We start from the raw sequence: 23,863 nt of genomic DNA on the forward strand, positions 1-23,863 counted from the left end.
GTCGTGACGGTGAGGCGATTTACCGGAGCATGCCTGACAGCCCGAGTGCATCCATGGCTCCAGCTCCAGCGATGTCTATATAAAAGGGCGCATGCTATGCAAACCGCAGGCAAGCTACCAATACTAAAAAAAAAACGTACTACGTTGTCACGACTTGCATTTGCTCCCAAAATGGCTCCCGACAAGCCGTTCGGACGGACAACGGTGCTCATTTGCACAGGCTTCTTCGCGCTCCTTTGCTGCTGCTCGCCGCAAGCACGAGCCGCGAACAACTACACGTTCGCGAGGGACGCGGGGCAGGCGGCGCCCGTGTCGTACTACGACTACATCATCGTGGGCGGCGGCACGGCGGGCTGCCCGCTTGCGGCGACGCTGTCGCAGCGCTTCCGCGTGCTCCTCCTGGAGCGCGGGGGCTCCCCCTACGGCGACGAGCGCGTCGAGAACATGACCCACTTCGAGCGCACGCTCTCGGACTCGTCGCCGGGCTCCCCCGCGCAGCGGTTCGTGTCCGAGGACGGCGTGATCAACTCGCGGCCCCGGGTGCTGGGCGGCGGCAGCTGCATCAACGCCGGCTTCTACACGCGTGCCAGCGACGACTACGTGCGTGAAGCAGGGTGGGACATTGGGGCGGCGAAGCAGGCGTACCGGTGGGTGGAGGACGTGGTCGCGTTCCAGCCGGAGCTCGGGCCGTGGCAGGCCGCGCTGCAGCGGGGGCTCATGGAGGCCGGCGTCGCGCCGGACAACGGGTTCACGTTTGATCACATTGACGGCACCAAGGTCGGCGGGTCCATATTTGATGCGGAGGGGAGGCGGCACACGGCCGCCGACTTGCTCCGGTACGCGCGCCCCGACGGCCTCGACCTGCTGCTCCGGGCCAGAGTCGCCAAGATTCTGTTCAACGTGCGAGGTGAGAGCCCCTGAAATCAGAGCCTTTCGTGCATTTCACGCAGTAACCGAACTGACATATTTTCGTTACACGCGCGCGCTTTGTGGCGTCAGCGGGGAGGCGGCCGGTGGCGCACGGGGTGGTGTTCCACGACTCGGAAGGGCGGATGCACAAGGCGTACCTGAACGCGGGGCGGCGCAACGAGATCGTGCTCTCGGCGGGCGCCATGGGCAGCCCGCAGCTGCTGATGCTGAGCGGCGTCGGCCCCGCGGACCACCTGCGGTCCTTCGGCATCACGCTCGTCCTGAACCAGCCCGCGGTCGGCCAGGGCATGGCCGACAACCCCATGAACGCCGTCTACGTGCCGTCGCCTTCCCCGGTCGAGGTGTCGCTCATCCAGGTCGTCGGCATCACCCGGCTCGGGAGCTACATCGAGGGCGCCAGCGGCTCCAACTGGGCCCTGCGCCCCCGCTCCGCCTCCGGCAACCACCGCCCGCCCCGCAACTTCGGCATGTTCTCTCCACAGGTGCATATATAAGTCTGACAATTCGTGAAGTGATCAGTTGTAACATTATCACAGTTGAGTTTGATATGTATATGTTGCTGTTCTTCTTGCAGACGGGGCAGCTGGCGACGGTGCCCCCGAAGCAGAGGACGCCGGAGGCCATCGCGCGCGCGACGGAAGCGATGAGCCAGCTCGACGACTCGGTGTTCCGTGGCGGCTTCATCCTGGAGAAGGTCCTTGGCCCCTTGTCCACGGGCCACCTGGAGCTCCGGAACCTCAACCCGGACGACAACCCGGCGGTGACGTTCAACTACTTCTCGCACCCGGAGGACCTCCGGCGCTGCGTCGACGGCTTGACGGTGATCGAGCGGGTCATCCAGTCCAAGGCCCTGGAGAACTTCACGTACCCGTACCTCTCCGTCGAGGACATGCTCAACATGACGGCGGACTTCCCCGTCAACATGCGCGCCAGGCACGACAACGACTCCAGGTCCCTGGAGCAGTTCTGCAAGGACACCGTCATGACCATCTGGCACTACCACGGCGGCTGCCAGGTCGGCAGGGTCGTCGACGCCGAGTACCGGGTGCTCGGCGTCGACGCGCTGCGCGTCATCGACGGCTCCACGTTCAACGCCTCGCCCGGGACGAACCCGCAGGCCACCGTCATGATGCTCGGCAGGTAGTTTATCATCAATCCCCTCATGTTTGCTCCTTTTGGCATCTTTGAACACATGCAAATCATAGTGGGGAGACCATCCCTAAATGGCTAAATGTTTAGGCTTTTAGCCAGGTCCCTAGCTAGTGGTACTGGTTCTGTCTCCATGGTTGCAATTTTAGGGCGAATCCTATCAATATCTTAGGATAACAAAATTAATGATCTTGTCTGTGACTTGACAGGTATATGGGAGTCAAAATCCAAAACGAGAGGTTGCACGCTGAAGGTTTAGCTAGGAGAAAATTGTAGTTCGATCAATCAAACAACGTCCGCAGGCACGTTAAGTGTTTGTATTGCTGAGTATGTGATGCTTGTTTTCACTGTTTGTAGCCTGAACGGGAGACTTGTCACGGGTCTCATGGACTGAGCTTGTTTGGGATGAATTGTAGTACATCACTGTTGGAAAGTGTGTGTGTCATATGTACTACTATCAAGATGAAATCTTTATTCTGTGAAACAAATTGAAATTTGATTACTACGGTTAATCTTGTCCAGAAACATCTGTGACCGACACTTTTTGACTTGCTGCATCGTCAAATAGGGGTATTAATTGTACTCGCATGTCTCTTCTGAGATGAAAGAAAAACAATCACCCGTAGATTTGCCGTGCAAGTGCCAGGTGTGGAATTGCCAAAGAAAGGTCTCGAAAATGAAAGAAGAATCCCATAGTGGGGACTGAACTTTAGAGGGCACAAGCATGAACGTAAAAGGGAAAGGGAGATGTTGGATGCCAAGAGGATATCCATGGTTTAAAACCCTTTGAAAATCTAGCAAGTATATGCCCCCTGGCTCTATCCTGCTGGAATTCTATTCCCTATAAATCCCGTGATGCGGCAGAGAGGGAGAGCAGGGAGGTCAAGGCAAGGAGAAAAGAAGACAGAAGTGATTGTTCTAACGATCAAGAGTGAGATGTGTAAGCAGTTCAGTTTCAGGGCTCCTCTCTCTTGGCAGGGAACATGTGAAGTCATGCACCTCTATCCAGCCCTCTCTGCCAAAGGAGAGTTGCCCTGTAACTGAACCTAGCTTAAGGTTAAGAATGCAAGGATCGATTTTCGACCGCTGTAGGCGTTTAGCAACACTGCTCACCACTGCAGTGTGGCACCGGTGAGTTGTGTCTAGTACATGGCATTGACTTATGTTTATTTGATTTTTTTTTCTTTCTAAATTGCTTCCTCTTGAGGGCTTATGTGACTATGTTCTGACGTTAGCTTTTTATAGGTTTTCCACCAAGTTACGTTTTGTAGCATCGGGTTGGATTAACCCGTTGTACTTTGCATAAAACAATGGTCAAACCGGTACTCATGTCCAGACAGTCTATCACCTCGCACCTCTTGCAGTGCCACCTAGAGTCAGAAACAATATTGACAAATTGAAAGTGTTTATAGTTTCACCAAAATTGAGGAGTTATTTTCTCTGGACGGATACAAGTAAAGGCTCTTAAGGCAAATGCAAAGTTATTGGGAAATTTTTTGGTGTCCTACGCATCTTTCATCTTAGCAAACACGTGGGTCATGCGATTACAGTGCTTGTGGTTTGAGTAGACTGCTACAGAGGGAACATGACTAGGGTTGAAAAAACCATGCTATGAGATGGACATGGATTTGTTCTATGTAGCAATGACAGTCACAATCAGCACAGAAGTAAGGCTATCTTTTTGGCATTCATCATGACTCGCTGGCAAAGTACAAAATACATTGGCCTTCATATTATGCCATCTCCAAGAAAGAAAAGGTGGAGTGTCCAATGCGCTATGAATCGAAATGTGGTGAGGCATATAGGCGAATCCTATGTGTAGCCTAGCAGTAGCACCTGAAGCAAAGTTCAAGGAGATTTGTTGGAACATATGGGGTGGCTAGATTGTTGGGTTTGCCCCACTAGAAACGGAACCTAATGATGACTCACCTCCTCTATGAATGCCACTATGTACATGCATTTAGAATATGATCATAGGGTGGTTAAGGATGGTCGATCTTAACAAGACCATATGGTGGAAGAATGGTGGATATGGATGTTGCGCATTCCAGAGGAACCAAATGAATGTCGACGGTGAACATTCCAATTAGTAAACGTGAACAGATCCCACAAAAATTATGTGAAAACATTTTTTCAAATTGAAAAAACATGTAACCTTATTTTTTTTAGATTATAAGAAAATAGTCATTCCATTTCTATTTGGGTCCCATTTGGTACAAAGGAAAATGGTAGGAATTAGGGCCCATTTTGTACAAAGGAAAATCGTATAAATTTGGAGGACAGGAAAATCGTACAAAGGCTTCTGACGGCTAGATGCCTAGATGTCGTACCTGTATCTGTTCCGTTTGTGGATTGTCAACGAGCCACGCTAATGGCCAGCCCATGTGAAGACGTTTTTGGCGGAGCGGCCCTACGAGATGAAAAGCAAGCTCGATACTGGGCCGCATGCTCGATTTCAGTCCCTCAGCCCCCGATGTTTCTCGAGGCCGCTGGAGCCTGGAGAGATCGAGAGAAGAAAACTCAACCTGCGGCTCTGAATTCTGAAACGAAAACCGGATGGAACAGGCAGTCACCAAGTTCAGAAAACTTTCCCATCGCCGCAGGAGGAAGCACCGAAGCAGTTGAGCTTGGAGGATACAAAAGGAAGGGGGCACAAATGGTAGGCTTCCTCCGGGCTTTCACCGCCGCCTCCGCTGTGCCAGCAGCAGCCGTCGCCGCAATCGCCCTCTCTTCCTCCTCCGCCCCGTCTTCCAGACTCCACTTTCCCTTCACCAACTCCCTCCCCTCCCTCTCCTCCGCGTTCGCCTCTTCCTCCACCTCCTCGGCCGCGCGCACGCCTAACGCCGTCCCACCGATGGCCGCTGCCGCCGCTGCCACAGCCGATCTCTCTGCTCCCGATAAGGTTTAGCCGCGCCGTTGATTTCTCTATGTGCTCGCCTCGCCTAGGGTCCATAGCCTTTTGGTCTTATGTCTGGTTCTCTGTGTGTTGCAGGTTACCGCGCTTCCGGAGCTCACGGTAAGCACCCCGAACTTGAGGAGAGATTTTTTTTTCCCTTATTATCTGCGATGCTAATAGGGCACGGAGATGATTGAAGAAAGCTTTATTAGTTGTTGATAGATAGACAGATACCGGATTCAATTTTGGATTGGGAGGGGACAATCTAATTAGAAGAACCTCACTTTAGGTTTAAATTAGTTGGCCAATTGGTTAAAATACTTCCAAGATACACGGTTAGATTTGGTTGGCTGGTTGTTTCAGTCGGATTTGTTGCCTGGGTTGATTGTTTTTTCTGTGATTGGTTTGTATCTTGGAGTTTCCAGTGCTGCTGCTTATCCTTGGCTTAAGTATGAATTACAGCAATCAAGCAATCTAATTTAGCTATTAGCTTGCATGTAGAATTGTAGATGAGTTGCACAAGAGAGTTATGTATGTACTTACATGTAGAGCTGAAGGTGCTGGTTTTTCTTATGGCAGACGTTTCATGCATTAGTAACGAAAAGATAATCTTGTCCGCATTTTGGTTTCATTCCTCTTGCTTCAAGAGATTTGCAAAAGCTTAGATAATTCATATAAATGAAAGGACCAGGAAGAGATACGAATTAGGCTATTCTCATATCGACCATCTGGTTTTCAGACTAATACTTTGACGAAGACTCTTTGAGCGGTCTTCAGGTTATTTTTTGATAGACACTTTCAGTGCAGAAAATTGGCAACGATAAAAAGGACATTCTAAGTAGATCAATATTTCCTCAGGTTTACATGCCCTGTGATGATTGGTGATTGGATAGAACATAATTTGATCCAATTATCAAAATGCAGCAAATGATGCTATGATTCTCAAACTGCATGCAGACTGTTCATAAGTTCCATCACTTTGAGTTTCTTGAGCTAATGTGCTATGTCATATTTGTAAAGACCGATGTGTTTAGCACATCTGCTAAGTTAATTTGTGCAAGTCCGAATTCTGTTGATAGGGTAAGATTTTGTAACTCAGGAAATAAGGTGCTGGTAGAAAACCCACTGTTAAGTGAGGTCGTTTCATTTAAAATGAAACATATGTTTGAGGTTGATCTGGATGTTCCTCATCGGTAAATGGTACATAAAACTCCAGAATTAATTCCTGTAAAAAGGAATGTTGAAATGGTCTCCCTGAAATTATACTCCCTCCGTCCCGAATTAACTGGCGTGGATTTGTATAAGAATATATAAAAATCCACGTCAGTTAATTTGGGACGGATGGAGTACATTACTTTGGCTCATGCTTCCTTGTAGTTTGTACATTATGAAGTGAAAATCGGAGAGAATTGTGCATTTTTTAGATACCGTTTGATTTTTTAATGAAAGAACTATTTAATAATCTGGTTCCTCATATGGCTGAAGACTGAATTCATGGTGGACATGAAATGTGAGGGCTGTGTCACAGCAGTGAAAAACAGGCTTCAGACACTTAAAGGTACAATTGTTTTAATGCCAACTGAATAAAATCTTGTTTATGCTGCCTCTTTCAACCATTTCCTTTTGGTTTTAAAAATGCCTCTTACTACAGGAATAAAAAACATTGAAGTGGATTTGAATAACCAGGTTGTTAGAGTTGTTGGGTCACTCCCGGTGAAGACAATGTTAGACGCTCTGCACGAAACAGGCCGAGATGCACGCCTCATTGGTCAAGGGAACCCAGACGGTTTGTGTTAATGTTTATATTTTTAGCATGTTTCTCTTTAGAAGTCTTTCACTCTGCCTAACCGCCTTTGAGATTATTGATAAGTTCCTACTCCTCTGTTGTCAAGTGTACAAATCAGTGTTTTTTTGGATTGTTATGTCAGCTTCCGCTCCTATGAACTATGACTAGTATAGACTATAGACATTTGTAGTTTGTTTTTTAAAATTGCTTTTTTGTATGCATCCTCTGTTTCATAGGGTCTGTAGAATCTAAAATCTGAAGATGTTTACTTCAACTGTGATGGTACTGTAGATATGTACGAAAATGCTCTTAAGCTGCACCATGCCGACCTGAACCCATTGTGTTAATTATAGGGTATGTTTGGCTGCCAAACGTACCGTGCCAATTTGTTTGGATGGTTGCCAACTATTTGGCATGCCAATGTCCCTTAGCCAACTCTAGTCATTTTTTTTTGGCAAAGTTGGCCAACTCATGGGCAAGCAAAATCATGGCCAATTTTTTGGTAGGGCAAGCTTGGGCTTAAACCAAACCAAATACTACCTTAGTTTTCCATTGAAAAATGTTGCTGTTGGACAATCTTCTGATTGCTGCCATGTTTATGTAGCTTGTGTACTGCTCATTGCATCTACCATGAGAACTAATTGTGTGCCCTAACATTTGCAGATTTCTTAGTTTCTGCTGCTGTGGCTGAGTTCAAAGGGCCGGTTATATTTGGTGTCGTTCGTCTAGCCCAAGTTAACATGGAATTGGCTAGAGTTGAAGCCACTTTTAGTGGTCTATCACCTGGTAAACATGGATGGTCAATAAATGAATTTGGTGACTTGACAAAAGGTGCAGAAAGTACTGGCAAAGTATATAATCCACCGGATTATATATGCGAGAAGGTAATTTCCAAAACTTAGTCACTTGAGGGGTTAATAAATCATGTACACATGGATAATTGGATAGGCCTAGATATCCTCATTTGGTATTACAACTTCCAGAGGAAAATATTCTATGCAAAAGTTAGCGCTTGGGATCGGTTCTTATGATAATATTACAATTTTGAAAGGCATGCGTTTTGAAAGCAGTTATTCATGTACAGTTACCTGCTCTGTCACAGTTGTGTCACAAATCTCATGTGGTTGCTTTCGGCAAATAAAATCTTGCAGGTTCGTAGTCAGGCACAGTTCGTAACCTACTGCTATTCCATTGGTTATTTCTATGTCCTTGCATTCTTTCAGTCCCTGCCTCCCTGGTGTCTACAATTCATAAATCATAACTGCATTCGATAAATTCACCAAACTAAAGTAGTTTATCATTCTAAGCATGCTATTTTGCACTTTTCTGCGGTTCAGTTAGTATTTGGTCACAGTTTGTATACCATCCTTCCGTAGTAATATCTCTCGACTTGATTTGTTTAGTTCCCTTTTTACAGTTCCTTCTGATCTACTATGCACAAAGACCAAAGCATTCATTGTGTCTTAAATACAGTGACCAGATTGGCCAAACTAAATAGCTGCAGATAATAGTAACACACTGGTCTTCTGGCTTCTTTTGCATATGTAGCACATGTGCTGTCAGAACATAACAGATTGGAATTGAACAACTGTAGCTTACCTCATTGGTGGGGTCTTAATTTTCATTACCTTACTGCTAGCATTTTTTTTCCTGCTTAGATCTGTTGTATGATTATATGATAAATATATATTTAGGAAACATAACGATTTACTACAAACTGAAGTTCAGGATAATCAATAGTTGAGGTTTGAGTGGAGCGCAAATTGGTAGTGACAACAAAATCATCCTGTATTCGCTGGACATCTCAATCCTTCAAATTGATTTCTGAAATAGTAATAACTGAAAGAACAAAGTTCTTATAAGCAAAGCCCAACCATTCCAACCTCACGGTTTAATATCAAATTTGGCGGTATAGTCGCTGGTCATGTAGACATGTTGCTAAATGTATGTTTTCTTTTTTTCTGAAACAGCCCCTTGGTGACCTGGGAACGCTAGAAGCTGGAGAGAACGGAGAAGCGCAATTTTCAGGATCAAAAGAGAAAATGAAAGTTGTCGATTTGATCGGTCGCTCGATTGCACTATATGCAACCGAGAACAGATCAGACTCAGGCATTGCAGCAGCCGTGATAGCAAGAAGTGCGGGTGTTGGCGAGAACTACAAGAAGCTCTGCACCTGTGACGGTGTCACCATTTGGGAATCGAGCTAATTCTACGGCTATCGAGTTTTCCGTACTACTGTTTCACTCCAATATGTTGTACAAGAAAGTAATGTAGGAACAATCAACCAGATACTGAACATTCAGAATAAGCATGGATACATTTGAGGATTAAAGCTTGTTTTGATGTGGAGCTTGGCAAACATTCTTCTTCGGTAAGTTAACACCTGTGCTGCATCTCTGATGCTACCTGACTGATTTATCGACCTCGCTTACAAAGGGTCCAGGGCACAGCTGTTCCTGCTCAAGACCTGACTAATGTAGAACAATAATACATGAAAGAAAAAAAGCTCACATTGGTGGCAGCCATGTCAGGACCAAGGGGCTCCGAACGATGTGGACACCATCGCTCCATGACAGAGCTCCAAACTCGGGTGTCTTCTGGGCGGCCTTGGTTCTCAGTGTAACCTTGTAGGCAAGCTTCTGGTTTGAGCTGCTGAAGTGCAGGGTATTAGGTTCGACGACAACGTCGGCGCCTTTGAACTTCGTGACCTTGACATGATACGTCGAAGAAGGAGGACCAACGTTCGTCACGGTGCGGTGCACCGTCAGCGGAACGGACGGCTGATCTGTGAAGACGGCAGAGATGGCTGGGTAGTTCAGGTCGCCTGGCGAACTGAGGCTGTGCTTGCATGTCATGTTTGAGTTCTTGGTGAAGGCCTTGAGCTGCATCGGCGTCAGGTCCTGCGTGCAGAGGAACTCCAGGTAATCGCCCTGCCCAATGTCGTAGACCAGGCCAGGGCTGAGAGCTCGCAGCGGGTGTATGTGGCCAGCTCCATGTTGGAACGGCGTGGACGCCTTGCCGGTCGCGGCATCCTTCAGCAAGCTGTAGGTGTTGTCGTGGACGTACGCGGTGGTCATCAGCGCGGACTTGATCTGCGCCGGGCTCCAGTCAGGGTGGCTTGCCTTGAGCAGCGCGGCCACGCCGGCGACGTGCGGGCACGACATGGACGTCCCGGACAGGATGTTGAACCCGACACGACGGCGGTCGCTGGACAAGCTCGACGGGCTCGCGTCGCCGCTCCAAGCAGCCAAGATGTTCACGCCGGGCGCGATGAGGTCCGGCTTGAGGATCTCCAGCGTCAGGTAGTTTGGACCCCGAGACGAGAACGCGGCAACCACTGGCGACGGCCGGATCCCGAGCTTTGTTCCTGCGAAGCTGAGTGTCGCCGTCGGTTTTGGAGCCGTCTTGCTGTACTTCTTGGCAGCAGTGCCTTCAGACTCCCCAACGGCCACGGCCGGCAGGAGATGGCTGTCGGCGACAAGCTCCTCGCCGTTCGCCGCAGTGTTGGTGAGTATCATGCCGATGCCACCGGCTTCCTTGACGACCTGCCCCTTCTGCACGCGAGGACTGATGCCTCTGTCGCATATCACTATCTTCCCGGCGACGTCGCGGGGCTCCAGTGTCCCCTCGAGGCACATGGACCTGGGGTCCGGGATGCTCGAGTTGCCGCCCATGTAGACCACGGGATACTGCTGCCGAGGCGAAAGATTCTGCCTGCCTTTGTAAAGCGAGACGCCCGTGATGTTGGCGCCATTGCCGAGCGTCACCTTGGCCGGGAAGTCACGGTCCATGGTGCTCGCGCCCACCGTGGTTATCCACGGCGACAGGTTGGTGAGGCTTATCGGGTCCGGGCCGGCGTTGCCGGCGGAGCAGGCGATGAACACGCCCATCTGCATAGCCCCAAACGACGCTATGGACAAGCTGTCACGGTAGTAAGGGGAGGCGCCGCCCCCAAGGGAGATGGAGAGCACGTCGACGCCGTCCGACACGGCGCGATCGACGGCCGCCAGGATGTCGGAGCTGAAGCAGCCGCCGGCCCAGCACACCTTGTAGGCCGCGACGCGGGCCCTGGGCGCCATGCCGCGGGCCACGCCGCGGGCGTAGCCGAACAGGCCGGCGTCCTGCACGGAGGAGCCCGCGGCGGTGGCGGCCGTGTGCGTGCCGTGGCCGTCCTGGTCGCGCGGGGACTTGAGCTCGGTGGTCTCGTTGATGGGCCCCGACGAGGCTTCGTAGCCGTTGTAGAAGATGCGCGCCCCGATGATCTTGCGGTTGCAGTCCTTGGTGGTGAAGCCGCGCCCGGTCTGGCACAGGCCTTTCCACTTGGCCGGCACGGGGCCGAGCCCCTTGTCGCTGAAGCTGGGGCTCTCGGGCCATATGCCGGTGTCCAGCACGCCGACGACGACGTCGTGGTCGGCGAGGCCGGCGGCCCATATGCTGTTGCTGATCTCGGGCCCAATGCCGAGGAAGTCCGGGCTCCTGGTGGTGTGCAGCTGCAAGACCGTCTCCGGGAGCACGGCCAGCACGCCGGCAGCTTCGGCCATCCGCTCGGCTTCGTCCTCGTCGAGGCGAGCGGCGAAGCCATGGAAGGCCGTCTCGTAGTTGTAGACGATCCGCGTGTAAGCGTCGTCGTCACCCGCTTCAGCTTCCAGCTGGGCAGAACTCACGGATTTCACCGTGGAAGCGTACCACTCATGGTGATAGTCGAACGAGCTCGGCATCTCTGACGCGGCCATCTGAACAATGTATGTTTTGGGAGCTCCCGCGCAAGCATAAATGCTTGCGTGAACAAGCACGAGCACCAGGCACAGCGATGGAGCCGTCCATCTTGCGTTGCGAAGATCCATGGAGAAGAAGCGAGGGAGGCTAGAAAGTTTCAGCAGAAGCACTACGCACAGCGATGGCGAAACGCTGCCGGTACTTATGAATACTCGAGCAGTCCAGCTTTACATGTTTCGAGTGAGCTGTGGTTCTGGAGAGGGAGTGTGACTGTGTGAGTGAACAATGAAGAGCATAAGATGTGGTGGTGGTTCTGACCGCATTGAAGTGAATTCATTTGGCTGCGCGGTGGGCTAGCTTGCGTCGAGAGCTGTTGGTAATTGGTAGGTTTGCTTGTCACGTTCTTCCATTTCTTCACGGAGGAGATATTTCAGGAGGGGCCCCTTGTTCTTCTACTCCGCCTGCAAGGCTTCTCTTTTTCTCAAAGAAAAGAACATTAAACGCTGTGGATCTACGGTACTGCCCGCCAGTAGGTTTAGCGCATTGATTTGTCTCTGTGGACGGTTGCTCGGGTTCGTGGTGGCGGTTCATGTGCTACGTATTTATTGTGCTACTACTAATGGCAGCGACACTATTATTTTGTGCCGAGAGGAAATTGGAATGGTAGTGACACTATAGATGTTGTGTTGACAAAGAATTTTGCAATGGAAGTGACAATTCTGTCCTGACAGGAAATTAGAAATGACCGTGACATCACCTACTGCTCCAAGGATAGAGATGATAAAGGAAGCACGTACGTTTTAGATGGAATGGAAATGGATTGTACGATGATTAGAGTAATCTGAGTACGTGGAACGTGCCGCTGCTTCTAGAAGAAGAAGACAAGTCATGGCCTCGCGCCCGCACTTCGGATGCACTGCTGACTGGACGGTAGACTGAGTAATTATTGGAAGAAGATGAGCTCCTACGAAAGTCGATCGAAGTGTCACGTGATCACAGCGACATAACAGGATGAGGTGTGCCTGCGATTGATCAGATAATGAGAAGTTAATTATCTGAGGTGCCATGTCGGGTGCGTGCAGTGTTCACTGTTCTTGTTCCTGCGACATGAGGCAGGGCGATGCCACACTCTGATCTTAAACCACGACGGCGCGCCCTAATTGATCACTTCTTTACAAATGGCCCTAACTCCGTAGTTTGGGTATGGGCTTCCTCAGTCTCTAAAAAGCTGAAGGCGATCAATAATGAGCTCGTCAGATGGATCGTGCCCCCCTGCGGAATTCACATGTTTGTGCCAGGCCGGCAGATCCGAGCTGCGCTACTACATTTTTTTTTTTGGTATGATCATGCAACATCAACATACGAGTACTATCAAACAAGACGATGCTGTTAAGCGTTAAGATACGTACCAAAAAAAATTATACATACCGAAATTCTGTTTTGACCCAAAAAATATTTTTTAATAGAAATCGAGCACTGTTACACTGAGATGCGATTGGAGTTGGACACAACACTTGGAACGTGTCGTCGATTCTCAGTTTCTCACAAAAACACACAGGCATCACAAAATGCACAAACAAATATCACATGCAAATATAATGTATACAAACAAATGCCGTGGAGCTAGCGCCTATCGTGTGGCGCCAACATTTCCGAGCCATTTTGCTGTTCTTATCCCTGCGACAAATCACGGACGCAGCGCGCGCTGCCCCTCGCCCGCGGCGCAACGTCACCAATCGGACAAGATCAAGATGTACTGGCCACCGCCACTGGATCCTCCACATCCAAAGAGCATCCAAAGAACACCCAAAGAACACACACGAGCCTATCGGTCGCGAGCAGCAGCGGTAGCTAGCGGGGCCCGGCCGTGGCATAGCCGTACGCCGCAGGGAAGGCATCGATCGAACGGGCCTCTGCCTTTGGCGTCGGAGTCGTCAATGTTTAATTACCGCGCGACGGAGGGGCAACGCACGTCCGAGATAGGGAAAAAGATGGTGGTAAATCAAGCATTCATCAAGCTTGTCTTGGCAATCTTTGCGCAGACTCCGGCTCCGGGGCACGTGACGTGTTTTCGCGTTCTGGTAGTACCGCGTACCATCGCACGAACGGCACGACACGACACGAAGGAACGCGCCCATGCAGAAAAGGTGAGGGAAATGCCGAAATGAACTCCTATCCAAATCAATGGGTAAAGCCCGTTCGTGCTCATCAGGACTTTGGATGCGTTTCCGTCTCGATCGTCGCTCTCTGGGAATGATCGAGAGCGACTGGACCGGAACCGAGCAGAGACAGCAAGTTACTGCTGCTGCCAGTAACCGTTAGGTCTTACCGCCGTGCAGGTAGTCCGAGCGTGATGGATGGGACGGGATTCTGCATCGGTGGTGAGTACAGAGCCGTTGAGCACATACTACTCCGGTCTCTGTAAAACCACCTCCAGAGACGCGATCAAGCTGTCAAATTTCTTTCTTGAGTTTCTACCCATGCAGGTGCAGCCATGCCCGTGCCATACATAAATCAGCGCAACGCCACGAAATGGCATCACGTCACTGCATATAAAGTCCTTGATTTAAATGTCTGGATCGAAGATGCACCGGCCCACGGCACACCGGACTCGCTTGAATGTGTTCGGCCAGGTTTACCATGCCACCAACTGCAGCGCAACCATTCACGTCGATTTGTCGATGGCCGGGCAAATGTGCTTTTTTTTTCTTATTATTATTTTTGGCTTTGTGATGAACACGCTGCCAGTGGAAAAAATAACCCGGCAAAAAGAACACGCTGCCGGTGCTTGCATCTGAAGCGAAAACAACTGCCAAAAAGGCCTAGGATGTACAAACAGTTAGTCCGTTTCGGCCTTGCCAGTTTGGTGGGCTTATTCGAGGCCCGCAGCGACAAGAATCATGGCGCATGGCCCACGGGGGTTGCACAACTCCTTGTCAGCTCCAACAAAAATACAAAATCACTGGGAAATGGAATCTGACAAGTGGTGACCAAATAGGATTGCTAGGGAGTGCAAGTCATGGAGGTTTTCTCTTTCTTCAGTTGTAACCATTATACACCTGCCTTCTTAATTTGCATCTTCTATTCCACTGCATTGCGTGACAAACCTGCCCAGGCATGCAAATCCGCTCTACAGAAAGCCTCACTGCCATGTGCAAGAGTGGCGAATAGACTTAGCGCGTTAGCGGCGACTGTAGAGAACAGGTCAGTCGTGTGTACTTGTGAGGATTGGGGTGAGGGGCCGGAGTGAGCAAAACAATTTGTGACCGGCTACAATTCACAAACCAGACGGCACGCTGTCAAAAAAGAAAACAATACAGACCAAACAGCACGTCAGCGCCATAGCTGACGCGTATCACAAATCTGATAAAAGAAAACGAGAAAGCGGACGAAGCACACGCACATGCGGGTCTTCGCTCTCGTCGAACCACACAGCGGAGAAGAGGGGCAAAGCACGCCCCGGCGACACACCGGCCTCCTTGCACCGGGGCACCAGTCCATTTCACGGCCATGGACTCGCTGCTCGCGCTGTCGCTCCTCCTCCTAGCACTCTACCTCGCGCGCCGCGCCCTGCTCGGCAACAAGGGACGGAAGAACTACCCGCCCATCGCCGGCACCGTGCTCCACCAGCTGCTCAACTTCGGCCGCCTGGTGGAGTACCAGACGGAGCTCTCCCGCAAGCACCGCACCTACCGCATGCTCACCCCGACCTGCAGCTACGTCTACACCGTGGAGCCGGCCAACGTGGAGCACATCCTCCGGACCAACTTCGCCAACTACGGCAAGGGCGCCATGACCCACGACGTGCTGGAGGACCTCCTGGGAGACGGCATCTTCAACGTCGACGGCGCCAAGTGGCGGCACCAGCGGAAGGCCGCCAGCTTCGAGTTCTCCACCCGCGTGCTCCGCGAGTACAGCACCGGCGTGTTCCGGGACACGGCCGCCGAGCTCGCGGGCATCGTGGCCGTGGCGGCGGCGCGCGGGGAACGGGCCGTGGACATGCAGGATCTGCTGATGCGGTCCACGCTGGACTCGATCTTCCAGATCGGGTTCGGGGTCAGGCTGGGCGCGCTGTCCGGGTCCAACGAGGAGGGCGCGGCGTTCGCCAGGGCGTTCGACGACGCCAGCGAGCAGGTGCTGTACCGCTTCTTCGACCTGCTCTGGAAGGCCAAGCGACTCCTCAACGTCTCGTCGGAGGCGGCCATGAAGCGGTCCGTCCGCACCATCAATGACTTCGTCTACGCTGTCATCGACAAGAAGATCGAGCAGATGGCCAGAGATCAGCACGAATTCGTAAGCTTGACTTCCTCTGCAACATATAACATTGCCGGGGCTTACATTCCTCGCAGAATTGCGTCGTGACTTTGGAGATTCTTAATTTGGCCAGGCCAAGAAAGAGGACATACTGTCGAGATTCCTTCTGGAGAGGGAGAAAGACCCGGGCTGCTTCGACAACAAGTACCTGCGGGACATCATACTGAACTTCGTGATCGCCGGCCGCGACACGTCGGCGGGGACGCTGTCGTGGTTCCTCTACGTGCTGTGCAACAACCAGCACATCCAGGACAAGGTCGCCAGGGAAGTGCGGGAGGCCACCGGCACCGGCGACAGTGACGCCGCTCCCGCCGGCGTCCAAGAGTTCATCGAGTGTCTAGACGAAGACGCCATCAGCAAAATGCAGTACCTCCACGCAGCTCTGACAGAGACCCTCCGGCTGTACCCGGCGGTGCCCATCGTGAGTCGATCCTGACCCTGAGCCGTTGCGCAATAATTTCCCTTGGACCCTTTCATGTGCCCCGGGCGTCACGATCTGGGAAATGATTTCCCTGCACTTTTTTGTTGGGGTCGTTTTCTTTCGTTTCCTCGTTCCTTTTCGGTGTGGACGTTGACACGTTGTGTGCTTGTAGGATGTGAAGTACTGCTTCTCCGATGACACGCTGCCGGACGGGCACGCCATCAGGAAAGGGGACATGGTGAACTACCAGCCGTACCCCATGGGCAGGATGAAGTTCCTGTGGGGGGACGACGCCGAGGAGTTCAGGCCGGAGAGGTGGCTCGACGACGACGGAGCGTTCGTCCCCGAGAGCCCCTACAAGTTCACGGCTTTCCAGGTGAAATCCGTAGTAGAATCATTACTAACCAGGACCACGATTGGACCCATCCACTAATCCAGAATATCCATATCATGTAAGATGTGTGACGTGTTTGGCCTCTTGTGCAAAACAGGCGGGGCCTCGCATCTGCTTGGGAAAGGAGTTCGCGTACAGGCAGATGAAGATATTTGCGGCTGTTCTTCTCTACCTGTTCCGGTTTGAGATGTGGGAACGTAACTCCACGATGGGTTTCCGGCCCATGCTCACGCTCAAAATGGATGGCCCGCTCAACGTCCGTGTGTTACCCCGGCGACCAAGTGGGCAGCTTGCTTGATACACGATAACACGAAGAAGCCAGAAGTCAAAAGTGTGCGCATGTTCTAGTAACCAATTCTGTGTAGCTTCGATAATGTAAGAACCTGTATACACAATTCTGCCGCTTTCCATGACTGTTGATACTACGGTCCTGTAATTGTACATATTGTGTACTCTTTTTTCTCAAGTACTAAATCCGTTTCATAATTCTTGTCTCAAAATTGACCAAAAATAAATGTATTTATTTTTAAAAGCGTCTGGATACATGTAATATTTCGATAAGAATCATAGAACGGATTGAGTATTCGATAGTATCATGTACTCTTCTAATGTCGTACTGGTCCAGTAAGTATACATATTGTGTAGGGGAAAATGCATTTCAGCTCACACAAGCGTCAGCCTGAGCTATCTCGGCCACAAAGGTGTTCGGAAAAGGATGGCTAGTTGTACAAACTTGTTCAAAACTTTAAATTTAATTTTTTGACTTAGAACATAGGTAGAACATCTTATAGTAGGATGGCTCGTTCTTAATGCAAATGTTTTTGTTTGTATGATTGACAGCAAAAAGTAATTTACTTCGACTTAAAGGCTCATTATCTACTACTCCAGTATGTCTAAGCGACGTTAAAGGAAAGAGGGAAGAATAGCAGCACTGTGCCTGTTGTCCATGGAAAGGCACTATACTGATTGCATCATTACAGTAAGTACCACATCATGAATCTCAAAAATAATATTCCCTCTGTTTTAAAATAAGTGAGGTACATTTGTATAGATTCTTATACTCCCTCCATCCCGAATTAACTGACGTGGATTTGTATAAAGAATTAACTACCGTGAATTTGTATAAGACTTTATATAAATCCACGTCAATTAATTCAGAACGAAGGAAGTACGAATTCATGTCACTTATTTTGGGACGGAAGAAGTAATATATTGTAGTTGTTCTCGACAACAATTAGAGTAAGGAGTGCCAATGCTCGATGGCACAAGTGCGGGTATAAAAGCAGGGCGTGTACGTTGGTCTTATAGCGAAAGTCGCAGTATACTTGGACAAGTTGACACGTCGATATTTTTTGAATAGGTTCGATCGACCCGCGGGTGCGACTTAATCCTATGTTATGAAAGGTTTCGAGGGGTTGTTAGCCAAGGGCTTGGGCCGAGCGGATCTTTCCAAGACACCTTTTGGCGAGAGGTTCGTCGGGACCGCCTCGTACTTGCACCGAACGCGTCTTTCAAAGTATCGAGGTTAGGATACCCTCGGAACTCTAACCCAACCCCTTCTCCTTCGAGCCCGTGCCAACCAAGGTTAGCTCGGAGTCTCGAAACTAGAGTCCCCTAAAAGGGTTCCTTGAGGCCGATTGACTTTCAGTCGAGAGCGGCACGCGAAAGCTAATCTTAGAGGGAGCACTCTAGTCCTCTCCCCTTGAGTTTATTCAAGTGAGATTGAATGGTACATGCCCCCATGGGTAATATTTATAGCATAGGGGTCCATGACAAAAAGACCATGGCTACCCTTGAGGGAGAGAGAAAAGTGGGGGCAAAATGGTAAAAGTGGTTTCTTGGTCCATAACTTTTGTGTGCACCATGAGGGGAAAGTGAAGGTTGGTCCATGCTCCACCATGAACCAAAAGCTTCATCTCCACACATTTTTTGCCCTCTACTCTAACTCATTCCACCCTTTGACCATGGCATGAGAGGCTTGACTTGTTGACTTGTCTTATTTTACCACGTAGGATTGACCGCGTCATGTGGTCGTCTTGACTTGTGCTTGGAAAACGTTGACTTGGTCGTCGCCACTATGATTTACGCCCCCATATAAAGATTTTATTTTACTACAGCATATATAAATTCCATATCACGAGCCGCAAAAAAGTCTGTATACTCGACATTTGGAGGTAGCCGTGATAGCACTGATCAAACAGATTTTATCAGTCTTCTAAAAAAATTAAATTGTATCAGTAGTATATTTTTCCTCAAATTTGAGGCAAGTATAAAAATAACATCACTGTCAGTCAGGTGATCATGAGCCACCTTCTAGAGCCTGCAACGAATCCATCCCTTGGTCAACTGCAATAAACACCGATGCATCGACCGTAGTAAACTAGTATACAGTTAACCATTTCTTAAACCCTGGGCTAGCTAGCAGCAGTGCAGCACCAGCACATCCCACACTTACCCCAGTATGAACAGCCGTACGACTCCAGTAGTACATCACCTCTCGCAAATCTGACCCCCCGATTGCGCCGTGTGATCTGATCGAGATCTCTCACAACTTCAGATATGCCTGTTAAGCATTTCCTTTTGTCAAACAGAGGCATTAATGCCATCTTCACTTGGTCATCAAGATATCTGCAAACTTTGGCGTCCTGATGCCTCTCCTTGGGGCACGACGGGTTTTATGTGCGACGAAGACACTCTCCTCGATTTATCCCGCGAGAAGCGGCGGCGGCGCCGTCGACGGATCGCCGACCAATTTTTGCCGTTGGACACAGGAGGCGCCATCGATGTGCCGTTGACACGCCGATCGACGACAGGGCCAGGCGGCCGGCCTGTTTTGAGGTTTGAAAAAAGATAATGGTCAGTGACTCGGTACAAGCGCCAAACGGCGGGCACATGTGAAGAAGAACAAACAAACACCTTCACGCGCAACGCTCCACCGGCGCCGGCGGAACCGCTTGAGCACGCCGCTCAGCGCGACGTCGAACGCGTCCGCCATGCCGTCGCCGAGGCCGCCGGACGACGCGTACACCAGCCTCGGGATCATCTCCACGACGCGCTCCCGCATCCGCCGCACCCGCTGCTCGCTGAACCCCTGCAGGACCTCCAGCACGGTCACGTTGCCCGCTTGCAGCGCCCGCCGGTCCATGAACACCGACCACTCCCTCTCCTTGCCGCCCTTGCCACCCGCCCCGGCCGGCAGGAACCACCGGTACTGGTCGTACGCCGTCCTCCGCCAGAAGAGCACCGGCACGGCCCCGGCCACCATGCAGTCGAACAGCGACCTGCGCGTGTAGCTGTCCCCTCGCGGCTGCAGGCAGAACTTGGATTCCAGGAACAGCCCCGTCACCTCCGCGGTGTCGTTGTTGCACCTCGTGCCCCGGCAGTTGACGCTCCGGCAGTGCGCGTGCCCGGCGTCCTCGCACTCCCCCACCAGCACCTTCCTGAAGTCGTCCCTGAACCCGGACCGCTCCGCGCCGGCGAACCCGAAGAGCCTCGTCCTGTTGCGCGACAGCACGTGCCGCTGCCACGCGCGCACGTCGCGCGCCCCGCGCGGGTGGAACCCCGTCGGGTACGGCACGCCCACGTCCATGGCGTCCTGCCGGTCGCCCTCGATGACGAGGCGGGTCACGTTCTCCATCCCCGGCATGAGCACGAAGTTGGTGCCCCAGCCGTGGACGTCGTACCGGCGGAAGTCCCACGTGATGCGCCCTAGCGTGATGAAGTGATCCCACCCGCCGGAGCTCTTGAAGGCCGTCTGGTTCCTGAGCCAGCCGAGGAGCCGTGTCCCGGCGCGGTCGCGGTCGGCCACGGTGGAGTTGAGCCCCCACAGGTGGCTCCCGACGTCCAGCCCCGCGTAGAACGGCACGTAGAAAGCCGCGGCGAGAGACGGGTCCGTGGTGCGGCACGGGTGCGAGAGGAGGCGGCGGTGGATTATAACCTCGAGTGGGAACTGGTCCGTGTTGTACCAGTTGGGCAGCGACGCGTTGGGCACGAGGGAGGAGAAAGCCGGGGACTCGGTGGACGGCCGGCCGAAGCCGCCGTTGGTTAGGTACGGGCAGAAGGAGTACCACGGCCAGAGGCGGCCGCAGTGGGTTACCAGGTCGTGGTTGAACTCCGGCGGGAGGTCGTAGACGTAGATGAGCCCGGCCTTGCACGCGCCGACGTCGGCCGCGCCGTTGGCCCAGGTGCTGCTGCAGCGGCCCGGCGCCGGGAGGAACCGCGTGCTGGGGAATCTCAGGAGGGACTTGAAGAGCACGAGCTGGAGGGCCAGGAAAGCGAGGAACAGCACCGTGGCTCGCAGCAACGCCGAAGCCGCGGACGGCGTGGGCGCGTTGAGTGGAGACCCCGGAGGCGAGAGGGGCTTCGCGGCCGGCGATGTTGGTGACTCCGGCATTGGGAGCACGCCGAAGGAGTGGGGATGGCCAGTGGTGCATATGCCGGAGTTGGACTCTGCTTAGGAGATTTAAGGTAGTATCGCTTCTTTCCTGGGGACGACGCAGGGAAAGCCGGTTGGCACGTGGAGACGTATTGAGCTGCTACGTGCATTCCCGAAGGAGTGGATCCAAAGAAAGTATCTGATCCGATCATGTTCTGCAGATGATATGGGAGAAAGGGGAGACAGAATGACCAAGCCGGCAAGAGGCTTTTGACGCTGCATTGTATATTTCTTATTTCGTACTACCCCTGACGCTGCATTGTATATTTCGCACTCTTCGTAATATGCCACAAATTAAGCTTTGTTTGACACTGCCTTGGGAAGTTGGATTGGAATATCTCCAGAGACAGAACCAGCTGGTACTGCTTCTCTGCTTGTGCATATTTTGAGCTCTGAAAACACATGAGCGACGTACGGCTTGCACTGTGCTTAGGCTAGGACTGCAAGCAAATGTGTGCACGATTAAATGTGGCGGCAACATCAACATGGGAGTTAGGGGCAAATGTAAATACCGCTGGTACGCAACTCCACGCGGGCCTGCATTCCGGCCTGGAAAAGGACTCGACTACCAAGCAGACGACGACCGATATGGTCAGATCGCACAGACAGGAAAAATGTTACCGAACACCGATGTGCCTTTCTCATTAAAAAAGAAGAAGAGCGGGTGTAACCCATACAACTGTTTTACAGATTTTTCGTCGTTTAAGTTTTCAAAACGGGGTGACTCTGTCTTAAATGCCTGAATTTTTAGCAAAATGATATAAACTTGAGTTAACCTAGCAGTGGATTAAGATCATGTTGCTGTCCCCACTCTCTACCTCGCCGCATGCTGATGTCGGATTAAGAATCGACAAACAAGCACGTCGATTGGTCTCTATCTAAAAAATAGGCAACTTCTCAATAGCAAAATTGTTTCTAAAATCATGGATCAGAAAAGCAAACAATTATCACGCGGTGGTTAACTGCATTTTAGTCTAAAAAATAACAAAAACGAGTAAAAGCCAATAAAAATAAGGATAACTTTTTAGAATGAATGAGATGTATAAATAACTAGATGATACCCCGCGAGTTGCTGCGGATATTTGTAACGTAGCACTGTGTAAAAGTGCCAAAAATGCACATCACGTTGCAAAAAACAAATTGTTGATTTTTTTGTGAAAATATAATTTTTAGTTACATATTGGTAAGTTTTAACTACATATTCTGGTTGGAAGCGGAATAACAATTGCTATGCAATTATATATTGGCAGTGACACTCCATAGTTTCACATGGACATAGCTGTTGTATTTAAATTTTAAAATACATGCACATATGTCTAGCGGCTCTTTCTCCCTTTTTCTTTTTTTGAAAAATTGACTTGGAAGCTTCTACACATGTTCCTAGCGATCTGTGGGTACGATGATAGCTTGCCTCATCGCCTGCAAATTAGATTCAACATATGAGAATATAGTTATCAAATCATTTGTAAAAAAAATAAAAAAAAATCCTTTAGAACGTAGCCGATGAACTAATGAAGCGGAATTTGTTTTCGGTGATAAATTTTTTTTTTGCAATTGCAAGGGCTGCAACCCCGAAGCCAACAGACACAACAAAGTAATGAACACATGGCTATCACACGAACAGGGGTCATGCTTCAACCAAAAATTAAACCTACAATGAGAAACGGTAAAGGCAAGATACCTGTAAAGGATTATTGCAGGACCGATGTAACATGGCATCCACCCATGGCTGCAACTGCATGTCATGCCACGCCTGGGCAAACTTTGCACCGGTTCTTGAAGGTTCTCAGTTGAGAAGGCGAGAATATCACTTGAGAATAGAAGGCGGAGGCCATTGTGTGCTAAAAGAGAGGGAGGTGCAGGAATAGGAGAAGCCCGGAGGAAAGAGACAGTCATGAACGGGTATTTGTAGAGTTTTCATATTTATATGAAGCAAAAACATAATGACAACAAAAATCGTCATAGTGAAAGCAATAAAATAAAAAACTGAAGCCACATGACTGCGGAAAACCCAACAGACGAAACCAATATGGGCTACACAGGGGAGGCCAGCTGTGCATTCGGTGCATGCGTTGTTTTTTCAAGACGATACATGTATTGTGCGAGAACAAAACCGGTTAGGACTGCTCGCTTTCAACAGCCCAGGTGCAAGAAGGAAACGCCGGCATGCACGAAGAAATCGAGCGATTCCGGCCGCACGGATGGAAGATTAGATTCCTCTAAAAAAACGAAATTGCATGCAGTAGATTAGATGAATGCTGATGTGGATAAACTGCATGTCAATCTTGCTAAATTAACTGCACTTAGTAGACTTCAACTTTATAGAATTTACAGACGCTGCTCGTCGTGCCCAGTTGCGGGAGCCCTTCCACCATACCCGGCCTTGAGCCATTGATACGACTGGAGGCCGATATGTCGAGAGGCCGTGCTGGCCGTTTCGCATACGATTGGTTCTGTCCGGTAGCCTGCAACGAGCTTGCGGACGAGCACCTTCTGCCGCTGCCGGAGGTCGCGTTGAGTAGTGCGCATAATCGCCAAGAGCCCACCAGAAGGCCCTCCTAGCCATGGGAGCACCCCAAAAGGCTCCTTTATTTTGTGTCTCTCTTCTGGTCGTTGGATTGTTTTAGATTTTATTCTCTTGATATTCGAAAGTTTATCATGGACTGTTAATAAAATGGTCTCTAAAAAATTTGAAAGGCGTGTTTTATAGTTTTGCATATTTTTGAAAACTCGATCTCGAATTTAAGAAGGTGTGTGTCCAAATGTTTTGATTTTTTTTTTGAAGAAATGGTTGCAAAGAAATGTCCTAAAAAATGAAAGTT

General features: G+C 50.5%; 5 protein-coding genes across 6 annotated transcripts; 3 read left to right on the plus strand and 2 right to left on the minus strand.

Annotated features, from left to right (window-relative positions):
- The first annotated feature begins 119 nt into the window (after positions 1-119).
- LOC100839066 (protein HOTHEAD) lies at positions 120-2,584 on the plus strand. The gene is made up of 4 exons (XM_003581498.3): positions 120-907; positions 1,000-1,412; positions 1,505-2,070; positions 2,289-2,584. The coding sequence occupies exons 1-4, from the start codon at positions 172-174 to the stop codon at positions 2,353-2,355; spliced, it is 1,782 nt and encodes a 593-aa protein (XP_003581546.1). The 5' UTR covers positions 120-171; the 3' UTR covers positions 2,356-2,584.
- Positions 2,585-4,578: 1,994 nt separating this feature from the next.
- LOC100833344 (copper chaperone for superoxide dismutase, chloroplastic) lies at positions 4,579-9,120 on the plus strand. 2 transcript variants are annotated; one of them, XM_014895960.2, is made up of 7 exons: positions 4,579-4,981; positions 5,072-5,095; positions 6,461-6,533; positions 6,627-6,761; positions 7,425-7,645; positions 7,846-7,912; positions 8,732-8,822. In XM_014895960.2, the coding sequence occupies exons 1-6, from the start codon at positions 4,736-4,738 to the stop codon at positions 7,900-7,902; spliced, it is 756 nt and encodes a 251-aa protein (XP_014751446.1). In that variant the 5' UTR covers positions 4,579-4,735; the 3' UTR covers positions 7,903-7,912; positions 8,732-8,822. The 2 variants fall into 2 exon arrangements, with proteins under 2 accessions (XP_014751446.1, XP_003580360.1); XM_003580312.4 differs by lacking the exon at positions 7,846-7,912 and having other exon boundaries at positions 4,590-4,981; positions 8,732-9,120.
- On the minus strand, positions 9,060-11,897 carry LOC100839372 (subtilisin-like protease SBT1.3). The gene has a single exon (XM_010241986.3). It carries the CDS (start codon positions 11,603-11,605, stop codon positions 9,269-9,271), a length of 2,337 nt encoding a protein of 778 aa, XP_010240288.1. The 5' UTR covers positions 11,606-11,897; the 3' UTR covers positions 9,060-9,268.
- A 2,893-nt stretch (positions 11,898-14,790) lies between these two features.
- Positions 14,791-17,138, plus strand: LOC100839671 (cytochrome P450 704C1). Its single transcript, XM_003581500.4, has 4 exons — positions 14,791-15,770; positions 15,865-16,212; positions 16,385-16,588; positions 16,704-17,138. Exons 1-4 carry the CDS (start codon positions 14,988-14,990, stop codon positions 16,902-16,904), a joined length of 1,536 nt encoding a protein of 511 aa, XP_003581548.1. The 5' UTR covers positions 14,791-14,987; the 3' UTR covers positions 16,905-17,138.
- A 1,688-nt stretch (positions 17,139-18,826) lies between these two features.
- LOC100840288 (xyloglucan galactosyltransferase XLT2) lies at positions 18,827-21,211 on the minus strand. Its single transcript, XM_003581502.4, has 2 exons — positions 19,523-21,211; positions 18,827-19,434 (listed from the first exon to the last, which is right to left on the minus strand). Exons 1-2 carry the CDS (start codon positions 20,997-20,999, stop codon positions 19,226-19,228), a joined length of 1,686 nt encoding a protein of 561 aa, XP_003581550.1. The 5' UTR covers positions 21,000-21,211; the 3' UTR covers positions 18,827-19,225.
- Positions 21,212-23,863: the final 2,652 nt, after the last annotated feature.

The sequence above is a fragment of the Brachypodium distachyon genome, chromosome 5, assembly GCF_000005505.3.
Source record: "Brachypodium distachyon strain Bd21 chromosome 5, Brachypodium_distachyon_v3.0, whole genome shotgun sequence".
NCBI classification, from domain to species: Eukaryota; Viridiplantae; Streptophyta; class Magnoliopsida; order Poales; family Poaceae; genus Brachypodium; species Brachypodium distachyon.

Coding starts and splice junctions, on each gene's coding strand:
- LOC100839671 (XM_003581500.4), top strand. CDS start 14,988: ATGGACTCGCTGCTCGCGCTGTCGCTCCTCCTCCTAGCACTCTACCTC. Junction 15,771..15,864: donor CCAGAGATCAGCACGAATTC/GTAAGCTTGACT, acceptor TAATTTGGCCAG/GCCAAGAAAGAGGACATACT. Junction 16,213..16,384: donor TGTACCCGGCGGTGCCCATC/GTGAGTCGATCC, acceptor GTGTGCTTGTAG/GATGTGAAGTACTGCTTCTC.
- LOC100833344 (XM_003580312.4), top strand. CDS start 4,736: ATGGTAGGCTTCCTCCGGGCTTTCACCGCCGCCTCCGCTGTGCCAGCA. Junction 5,096..6,460: donor CCGCGCTTCCGGAGCTCACG/GTAAGCACCCCG, acceptor ATATGGCTGAAG/ACTGAATTCATGGTGGACAT. Junction 6,762..7,424: donor TGGTCAAGGGAACCCAGACG/GTTTGTGTTAAT, acceptor TAACATTTGCAG/ATTTCTTAGTTTCTGCTGCT.
- LOC100839372 (XM_010241986.3), bottom strand. CDS start 11,605: ATGGATCTTCGCAACGCAAGATGGACGGCTCCATCGCTGTGCCTGGTG.
- LOC100839066 (XM_003581498.3), top strand. CDS start 172: ATGGCTCCCGACAAGCCGTTCGGACGGACAACGGTGCTCATTTGCACA. Junction 908..999: donor GATTCTGTTCAACGTGCGAG/GTGAGAGCCCCT, acceptor TTGTGGCGTCAG/CGGGGAGGCGGCCGGTGGCG. Junction 2,071..2,288: donor ACCGTCATGATGCTCGGCAG/GTAGTTTATCAT, acceptor GTGACTTGACAG/GTATATGGGAGTCAAAATCC.
- LOC100840288 (XM_003581502.4), bottom strand. CDS start 20,999: ATGCCGGAGTCACCAACATCGCCGGCCGCGAAGCCCCTCTCGCCTCCG. Junction 19,435..19,522: donor GTGGAGCGTTGCGCGTGAAG/GTGTTTGTTTGT, acceptor ACCTCAAAACAG/GCCGGCCGCCTGGCCCTGTC.